Raw genomic sequence first — 10,182 nt, 5'->3', positions numbered from 1 at the left:
AGGACAGATTTCTTGTAAGTAAAAGAGTTCTTGACTGAGAATCAAACGTTCTTGGTGGAAGGTCAACCTTGGTCACAGACTATATATCTTTTCCTCTCTCACTCTCTGGTTTCTTACCCATAATGTGAGGAACCAAGTGAGCTTGTCTGCCTTATTCATTGCTTGGTCTTACTCATGTAACTGTATTGCATATACAATTTCTCAACAAATATTTGTTGAATGTATGAATAAATCTGAGAGAGGCATTGAATCACGGTGGTGAAACATGTGGACTCTAGAATTAGGAAGTCATACTTTGAGTACCAGCACTATCAGTCACTGGATATGTGACCTGGGGTAAGCTTCTGGAACCTCAACAAGCCTCAGTTTCCTCCTCTTGAAATTGGGATAAGAATAATAATATCAAAAGTATATGTTTTTAAAAAGGTTAGCTCCATGCAAACCTCAACATTTATTAATTTTCTTTTTTCTCTGCCTTGAGGAGGACAGCCAATGAACTTGAGCTCCAAGAGGAAACCTTGTGTGACAGGCTCTCTCTAGGCATGAATAATCACACGCCTCTGATGAAGAAGAAAGTTTTCTCTCCGGAGCCTAAAGACCTGTGCTTGCAGCCCCTAGCTTCTTTTTCCTGCACAAGAGATTTCTGGGTCAGGATGAACAAACACTTCTTGTTCCTTTTCCTCCTTTGCTGCCTCATTGTGGGTGAGTCCCAGACCTGAGGGGTACACTTGAGAGACAGGATCTAAGGAGCTCCAGGGAAACTACATGTGTAGCATGCATCCATGCAGGGCTGAGCTCTGGCCACTTTCATGAGCCAGGGGAAGCCAGCCTCCAGAATGCTCCTCTGCCTTCCCTGTCAACTCTTCCATCCTTTTCAGCCTCCTGCCATTCTCCTCCAGGTGGGCAGGCCTATGTCCTGCCCTTTTAACCCATTTTCTCCCTCTGTCCCTACCATTCCCCATAATCCCAAGCCCTGGCAAGATTTTCCTTAGGACATCCTTTTTATTTGTAAACCTATATCCCATTTGTTGAGGGAGCTGGTCAGTCTATAATGAATAATTTTCAGTTTATTTTAGGACTGAACAATGGCTTTTGATACCCTTTTCAGAGACTTTATATTACAACAAGTAATTCTATGAGAGAAAGTACTGAATGCTCTGGAATCAGACAGATTTTTTTCATGGTTTGTGGTCATGGTCTCAAACTCTCTGTACCTTTGGTTGCTCATTCAAGAAATGGGGACAACGGTGCCTGCTTACAAGGCTCTTGTGAGGATGAAATCAGAGGCAACTTGAGAGAACATGGCCCAAATGGAATGCTCAATCATTGCTACTTTCCTTTCTCATTCAGGTGCACTAGGGAAATTTTTTTAAATTAAACCTGTATTTTGAATAGCTCACCCCACAGAACCTCATAGAAGTGTCACTTATGGTACTATTATTGATGATGCCTTTATGTAGATTCCGATTGAAGCTCAAAAGAACAGAATATATCACCTAACAACAATAACAATAGCTTTCGTGAAATGTTTTAAAGCCCTCACCCTCCTTATCACACCCATATCTCTAGTAGGCCAGGATAGCATTCACAGCACCATTTTTAAGCTAGAGAAGTCAATGACATGGAGGCTAACATTTTGCTTAAAGTTATCCAGGTTAAAAGGGCTAAAGTTGGGATCAGAATCCTTTGGTGACATTTTCTTTTTATTACTCTGAAATGAGGAGTTGATAAGAGCTCCAACTGTTTACCGCCTAAATACCCCAACCAGTAGCTCTTCATCTGCCTGCCCCCTCCACTCTTCGTTCCCCACGTCCATCTGAATATTTCCAACTCCATCCCAAGTCCCTGCTTTTGCCTAGTTGCACACCATCTCTATGCTCTCTCCAGCAGTGACATCACTTCGGTGCATAACATGCCACCTTCGCACACGGACAGACCGCTGTAGAAGAGGCTTTGGTGTCTGTACTGCTCAGAAGGACGAGGCATGCATGCTTTTAAGGATCTACCAGCGTAAGTTAGAGGGTCAGGGAAGGTGTTGTAAGATTCTTAGAATTCTTAGGATAGTGCTTCAGCAATTTCATATCTCAAGAGAAGAACCAATGCAGAATGCCCCTGAGCACAGGTGGTAGCACAGGTCCCTGTGGATACAGACAGAAGATAATTTGGGTCAATGAGACAGAAGGGAGAAGTTGGGGATTCTATATTTCCAAGAAAACTGACCAAACAGATTTTTTTTTTGGTAATTGACACATAACAATTGTTCATATTTATGAGTACATGTGATTTTTCATACAAGCCTTCAATGTGTAATGATCAAATCAGGGTAATTGGATATTCATCAACTCAAACATTTATCATTTCTTTGTATTGGGAACATTCCATATGTTCTCTTCTAGCTATTTTGAAATATACAACAAAGAAAATATGGTATATACACACAATAGAATATTATTCAACCATAAAAATAAATGAAATTCTGTCCTTTGCAGAAACACAGGTGAGCCTGGAGGTCATTATATTAAATGAAATAAGCCAGGCATAGAAAGACAAATATCACATGTTCTCAATCATGTATAGGAGCTAAAGAATAAGTTAATGTCATGGAGGTAGAGACCAGAGTGGTGGTTACCAAAGGCTGAGAAGAGTGGTGGAAGGAGAGGATGAAGAGAGGATGGTTAATGACCAAACAGATTTTGACTTTGAAGACACTAAATCACTAGTTGCTAATCTTCTAGCAAGAGAGAAAAATGAAGCAGCTACATAGAGTTGAGGATTTTCAGGGACCTCAGGCAAACAAGCCCTGCAGCTGACCAGTGACCTCTGTATCTCCCTGCCTGGGTGCTTTTAGGGAGTATAAGCTGAGAAGCCATTCCTCAACCTACCCTGATTAAATTTTCACCAACAGAACTAGTGCTGGGTTTGACTCACCTTGGAGAGCTTAAATCAAATGTTTATTTTCTGTGGTTCTTTCCTATTTTAGGCAATACTCTCCAGATATCATACATGGTGTGTCAGAAATTCTGCAGAGACATGACATTTGATCTCAGGAATCGGACTTACGTTCATACATGCTGCAACTACAATTACTGTAACTTCGAACTCTAAGATATTTGCCCTCCTGAGGTCTCACTTTGGAATGTCCCCAATGTTGCTCATCCTTCACACTCTGCTGGCCCTTGCTTTCCTTCTGTGTCTGTGCTGACAATACCCCTGCCCTCTCGTTAACCTAAGAAGACTAAACTAGTGTCATCCTTTCTGGTGTCTTCAGCTTGGCTTCTCCCTCAGTCAGAGAATAGTGGTTCTGAACAATGAATTTCTTCTATTATTGGGATTACTGGCATTGCCATATTCCAAGAAACCTGCCCCAAGAGTTCCTGTACAGTAAAATTTAAAGCAGGAACATTCTAGAATCTGAATTTGCTTAACTACTTCAGGTATACTAGAAAGTCTTCAGCTAAAAATTCACAATATTTTTATCTAAAATTCCCATGTATCAGGAGAATGATTAAGCAGAAATAGCAATAAAATGGATTATGGATACTGAAGATTTTTCTCTACGGACACCAAGTTATTTCTACCAGCAGGCAGTGCCCACTTCAAACTCAACCATTGTGATTTTCTTGGCATTTACAAACTACATCCTTACACTGTTATTAGGAGATAGCAAATAAGGGACTTCCTGGCCTCTGTGACATTCACCAAGCTCTCACACAGCCACTACTACTCCTGTCGAGATGTACATTCAAGGTACATCAGAACTCTCCTTTCTTCCCCTTCCTTTCCTAAACCTTCTCTCTTCCTTTCCCCCTTTGCCATTCACCTTTACTATCACCTCCCACCTCCATTATCACCTCCCCATTGCCACACAAACTCTCCTTGTAGAGGCAGGAGGTCCTTTGAAGCTTTGCCCCATGTGTCAGATGGCACCTGAGGCACATAACCTAGGGTGGGCTGCCTTTCAGGATCCCTCAGCAAAGGGAAGCTAACATAGTCAAGATACCATCTCCCCTGTACAGCTTTCTTGAGACTTGGGGGCCTGGCTCAAAGAGATTTGTCTGTCGCTTGCTGCCCATCTTTAAGTAATAAACCGACTTCACATAACTTGTTTTGTGTCGGTGTGTTCTGTCTCACTGAACTCAGACAAATAGGCAACTAAAGCATGATGGACCTAAATAGTAGCCCAAGATATAGGGGGACTCCTGTTTCTGGTGATAGGCAGAGTGCTGATTCCTGTTATTCTCCAGGAAGTGGGAGTCCTTGCTTGGGATTGGTAATTAGCATTGCACTTCTATATTCATGAAATAATCGTGACTGTTCTGGAACTTATTATAAATGAAATCACACAGAAACTATTCACTTAAACCTGGTTTCTTTTACTCACCATAATACTGTTTTAATTTTTAAATTTTTAATTTTTGTAGGTACATAGTTGGTGTACGTATTTATGGGGTACATGAGATATTCTGACAAAGGCATGCAAAGCACAATAATCACATCATGGAGAATGTCATTTATCTTTTGTGTTACAAACAATTTAATTATATTCTTTTTTTTTTTCTTTGAGATGGGCGGAGTCTGTCTCTATCGCCCAGACTGGAGTACAGTGGCATGATCTGGGCTCACTGCAAGCTCCACCTCCCGGGTTCACACTATTCTTCTGCCTTAGCCTCCCCAGTAGCTGGGACTACAGGTGCCCGCCATCACGTCTGGCTAATTTTTCTATTTTCAGTAGAGATGGGGTTTCACCATGTTAGCCAGGATGGTCTCGAGCTGCTGACCTTGTGATCTGCCCGCCTCGTCCTCCCAAAGTGCTGGGATTACAGGCGTGAACCACCATGCCCGGCCAATTATATTCTTTTAGTTATTTTTAAATGCACAATTAAGTTATTATTAACTATAGTTGCCTATTGTGCTATCAAATACTAAATATCATTCATTCTTTCTATTTTTTTTACCCAATAACCATCACGACCTCCCCTCCAGCCCCCATCATTCCAAACCTCTAGTAACCATCCTTCTCATCTCTATGTTCATGATGAATTCAATTGTTTTGATTTTTAGATCCCACAAATAAGTGAGAACATTTGATGTTTGTCTTTCTGTGCCTGACTTATTTGACTTAACATAATGACCTCCAGTTCCATTCATTGTTGTCATTGTTGCAAATGAATGGATCTCACTTTTTTTATGGCTAAATAGTACTCGCTTGTGTATATGTACATTTTCTCTATCCATTTATCTATTGATGGAAACTTAGCTTGCTTCCAAATTTTGACTATTGGGAAGAGTGCTGCAACAGAGTGCAGATATCTCTTCAATATGCTGAGACACTTTACAGCCCTAGACCCTAAAAGGTCAAAAGGCCGTCTTATTCTCAATATACATTTTATTACCCAATCTGCTCCCGACATTAAATAAAACTCCAAAAATTAAATTCTGGCCCTCAAACCCCACAACAGGATTTAATTAACCTCGCCTTCAAGGTGTACAATAATAGAAGTTGCAATTCCTTGCCTCCACTGTGAGACAAACCCCAGCCACATCTCCAGCACACAAGAACTTCCAAATGCCTGAACCGCAGTGGCCAGGCGTTCCTCCAGAACCTCCTCCCCCAGGAGCTTGCTACAAGTGCCAGAAATCTGAACACCAGTCCAAGGAATGCCTGCAGCCCAGGATTCCTCCTAAGCTGTATCCCATCTGTGCAGGACCCCACTGGAAATCGGACTGTTCAACTCACCTGGCAGCCACTCCCAGAGACCCTGGAACTCTGGCCCAAGGCCCTCTGACTGACTCCATCTCGGCTTAGCAGCTGAAGACTGATGCTGCCCGATCACCTCAGAAGCCCCGTAGACCATCACGGACGCCGAGCTTCGGGTAACTCTCACAGTGGAAGGTAAGTCCGTCCCCTTAGTCAATACGGAGGCTACCCACTCTACGTTACCTTCTTTTCAAGGGCCTGTTTCCCTTGCCTCCATAACTGTTGTGGGTATTGACGGCCAGGCTTCTAAACCCCTGAAAACTCCCCCAGTCTGGTGCCAACTTGGACAACACTCTTTTATGCACTCTTTTTTAGTTATCCCCACCTACCCAGTTCCCTTATTAGGCTGAGATATTTTAACCAAATTATCTGCTTCCCTGACTATTCCTGGACTACAGCTGCATCTCATTGCCGCCCTTCTCCCCAACCGAAAGCCTCCTTCGCATCTTCTTCTCGTATCCCTCCACCTTAACCCACAAGTATGGAACATCTCTACTCCTTCCCTGGCAACCGATCACATGCCCGTTACCATCCCATTAAAACCTAATCACCCTTACCCCACTCAATGCCAATATCCCATCCCACAGCACACTTTTAAAGGATTAAAGCCTGTTATCACTCACCTGCTACAGCACGGGCTTCTAAAACCTATAAACTCTCCTTACAATTCCCCATTTTACCTGTCCAAAAACCGGACAAGTCTTACAGATTAGTTCAGGATCTGTGCCTTATCAACCAAATTGTTTTGCCTATCCACCCTGTGGTGCCCAACCCATACACTCTTTTGTCCTCAATACCTTCCTCCACAACTCACTATTCCGTTCTCGATCTAAAAGATTCTTTTTTCACTATTCCCCTGCACCCCTCGTCCCAGCCTCTCTTTGCTTTCACTTAGACTGACCCTGACACCCATTAGGCTCAGCAAATTACCTGGGCTGTACTGCCGCAAGGCTTCACAGACAGCTCCCATTACTTCAGTCAAGCCCAAATTTCATCCTCATCTGTTACCTATCTCGGCATAATTCTCATAAAAACACACGTGCTCTCCCTGCTGATCATGTCCAATTAATCTCCCAAACCTCAATCCCTTACAAAACAACAACTCCTTTCCTTCCTAGGCATGGTTAGTGCGGTCAGAATTCTTACACAAGAGCCAGGACCGCACCCTGTAGCCTTTCTGTCCAAACAACTTGAGCTTACTGTTTTAGCCTAGCCCTCATGTCTGCGTGCAGCAGCTGCTGCTGCTTTAATACTTTTAGAGGCCCTAAAAATCACAAACTATGCTCAACTCACTCTCTACAGCTCTCATAATTTCCAAAATCTATTTTCTTACTCACACCTGACGCATAGACTTTCTGCTTCCCGGATCCTTCAGCTATACTCACTCTTTGTTAAGTCTCCACAATTACCATTGTTCCTGGCCCGGACTTCAATCTGGCATTCCATATTATTCCAGATACCACACCTGACCCTCATGACTGCATCTCTCTGATCCACCTGACGTTCATCCCATTTCCCCACATTTCCTTCTTCCCTGTTTCTCACCCTGATCACACTTAGTTTATTGATGGCAGTTCCACCAGGCCTAATCGCCACACACCAGCAAAGGCAGGCTATACTATAGTACAAGCCACTAGCCTGCCTCTTAGAACCTCTCATTTCCTTTCCATCGTGGAAATCTATCCTCAAAGAAATAACTTCTCAGTGTTCCATCTGCTATTCTACTACTCCTCATGGATTATTCAGGCCCCCTCCCTTCCCTACACATCAAGCTCAAGGATTTGCCCCCACCCAGGACTGGCAAATTAGCTTTACTCAACATGTCCCGAGTCAGATAACTAAAATACCTCTTAGTCTAGGTAGACACTTTCACTGGATAAGTAGAGTCCTTTCCTACAGGGTCTGAGAAGGCCACCACAGTCATTTCTTCCCTTCTGTCAGACATAATTCTTCAGTTTAGCCTTGTCATTTCCTTCTGTCAGACATAATTCCTCAGTTTAGCCTTCCCACCTCTATACAGTCTGATAACAGACCAGCCTTTATTAATCAAATCAGCCAAGCGTTTTTTCAGGCTCTTAGTATTCAGTGGAAGACTAAAGGTCTTTTAAAAACACACCTCACCAAGCTCAGCCACCAACTTAAAAAGGACTGGACAATACTTTTACCACTTTTGCTTCTCAGAATTCAGGCCTGTCCTCAGAATGCTACAAGGTACAGCCCATTTGAGCTCCTTTTTATTAGGCCCCAGTGTCATTCCAGACACCAGACCAACTTAGACTGTGCCCCAAAAAAACTTGTCATCCCTACTATCTTCTGTCTAGTCATACTCCTATTCTCCATTCTCAACTACTCATACATGCCCTGCTCTTGTTTACACTGCTGGTTTACACTGTTTCTCCAAGCCATCACAGCTGATACCTTCTCGTGCTATCCCCAAACTGCCACTCTTAGCTCTTGAAGTAAATCAATAATCTTTGCTGGCAGGACTATGCTGAATCTCCTTAGGCACTCTCTATCAGATGTCCTATGTCCTCCCAATTCTTAGAACTTTTATACCTGTTTTTCTCCTCTTATTCCATTTAGTTTTTCAATTCATACAAAACCGTATCCAGGCCATCACCAATAATTCTACATGACAAATGTTTCTTCTAACAACCCCACAATATCACCCCTTACCAGAAAATCTTCCTTCAGCTTAATCTCTCCCATTCTAGGTTCCCACGCCACCCCAATCCCACTTGAAGCAGCCCTGAGAAACATCGCCCATTCTCTCTCCATACCACCCCCCAAAAATTTTCACCACCCCAAGACTTCAACACTATTTTATTTTTCTCGTTAATATAAGAAGGCAGGAATGTCAGGCTTCTGAGCCCAAGCCAAGCCATCATATCCCCTGTGACTTGCACGTATACATCCAGATGGCCTGAAGTAACTGAAGATCCACAACAGAAGTAAAAATAGCCTTAACTGATGACATTCCACCATTGTGATTTGTTTCTGCTCCACCCTAACTGATGAATGTACTTTGTAATCTCCCCCACCCTTAAGAAGGTTCTTTGTAATTCTCCCCACCCTTGAGAATGTACTTTGTGAGATCCACCCCTGCCCGCAAAATATTGTTCTTAACTTCACCGCCTATCCCAAAACCTAGAAGAACTAATGATAATCCACCACCCTTTGCTGACTCTCTTTTTGGACTCAGCCCACCTGCACCCAGGTGAAATAAACAGCCATGTTGCTCACACAAAGCCTGTTTGGTGGTCTTTTTACACTGATGCGCATGAAAGTCTCCTCTGACTGTGAATTTTCAAATAGCTTGTCTTCAAGATTACTAATTCTTTCTTCTGTTTGATCAATTCTGCTATTAAGAGACTCTGATGCATTCTTTAGAATGTCCATTGCATTTTTCAACTCTAGAACTTCTAATTGATTATTTTAAATTATTTGTCTCTTTGTTAAAGATGTCTAATAGAATTTTGAATTTCTTCTGTCTGTTATCTTGAATTTCTTTGAGCTTCCTCAAAACCACTATTATTTGGGAGAAATTGGCCAAAACACAGTGGCTACAGGACCCATGCAAGTCTGAAAGCCAATAGGGCAGGCATTAAAGTTCCAAAACAATCTCCTTTGACTCCATGTCTCACATCCAGGCCACGCTGATGCAAGAGATTGGCTCCCAAGGCCTTAGGCAGCTCTGACCCTGTGGCTTTGCAGGGTACAGCCCCCCTCCCAGTTGCTTTCACAGGCTGGTGTTGAGTGTCTGTGGCTTTTCCAGGTACACAGTGCAAGTTGTCAGTGGATCTACCATTCTAGAGTGTGGAGGATTGTAGCCTTCTTCTCACAGCTCTGTTAAGCAGTGCCCCAGTAGGGACTCTGTGTTGTGGCTCCAACCCCATATTTCCCCTCTGCACTGCCCTAGCAGAGGTTCTCCATGAGGGTTCCACCCCTGAAATACACCTCTGCCTGGACATCATGCATTTCCATATATTCTCTGAAATCTAGGCAGAGGATCCCAAACCTCAATTCTTGACTTCTGTGCACCTTCCAGACCAACACCACGTGGAAGCTACCAAGGCTTAGGGCTTGAACCCTCTGAAGCCATGGCCTGAGCTGTAACTTGTCCCCTTTAGCCACAACTGGAGCAGCTGGGATGCAGTGCACACAGCAGGGGTTCCTAGACCCGCCCCAGGAAACTATTTTTCCCGCCTAAGCCTCTGGGCCTGTGATGGGAGGGGCTGCCACGAAGGGTTCTGACATGCCCTAGAGACATTTTTCCCTTTGTCTTGGAGATTACCTTTTGGTTTCTCATTATTTATGCAAATTTCTGCAGCCAGATTGAATTTCTCCCCAGAATTTTTTTTTTTAATCACATCATCAGGCTGCCAATTTTCCAAACTTTTATGCTGTGCTTCCTCTTGAATGCT

General features: G+C 43.2%; 1 protein-coding gene across 1 annotated transcript; it reads left to right on the top strand.

The window, feature by feature from the left end:
* The first annotated feature begins 618 nt into the window (after positions 1–618).
* PATE3 (prostate and testis expressed 3) lies at positions 619–4,101 on the top strand. The gene is made up of 3 exons (XM_003253362.2): positions 619–702; positions 1,888–2,010; positions 2,981–4,101. The coding sequence occupies exons 1-3, from the start codon at positions 654–656 to the stop codon at positions 3,103–3,105; spliced, it is 297 nt and encodes a 98-aa protein (XP_003253410.1). The 5' UTR covers positions 619–653; the 3' UTR covers positions 3,106–4,101.
* Positions 4,102–10,182: the final 6,081 nt, after the last annotated feature.

This window comes from Nomascus leucogenys, chromosome 15 (assembly GCF_006542625.1).
Source record: "Nomascus leucogenys isolate Asia chromosome 15, Asia_NLE_v1, whole genome shotgun sequence".
Classification (NCBI taxonomy): Eukaryota; Metazoa; Chordata; class Mammalia; order Primates; family Hylobatidae; genus Nomascus; species Nomascus leucogenys.
Note: the sequence above shows the minus strand (reverse complement) of the source record. Positions and strands in the feature narration are given on the sequence as shown.

Bases quoted from the DNA above. Each gene is read 5' to 3' on its own strand.
- PATE3 (XM_003253362.2), top strand. From the start codon at position 654: ATGAACAAACACTTCTTGTTCCTTTTCCTCCTTTGCTGCCTCATTGTG. The intron at 703-1,887 runs GTGAGTCCCAGA...TGCTCTCTCCAG, and splicing joins CCTTTGCTGCCTCATTGTGG to CAGTGACATCACTTCGGTGC. The intron at 2,011-2,980 runs GTAAGTTAGAGG...TTCCTATTTTAG, and splicing joins GCTTTTAAGGATCTACCAGC to GCAATACTCTCCAGATATCA.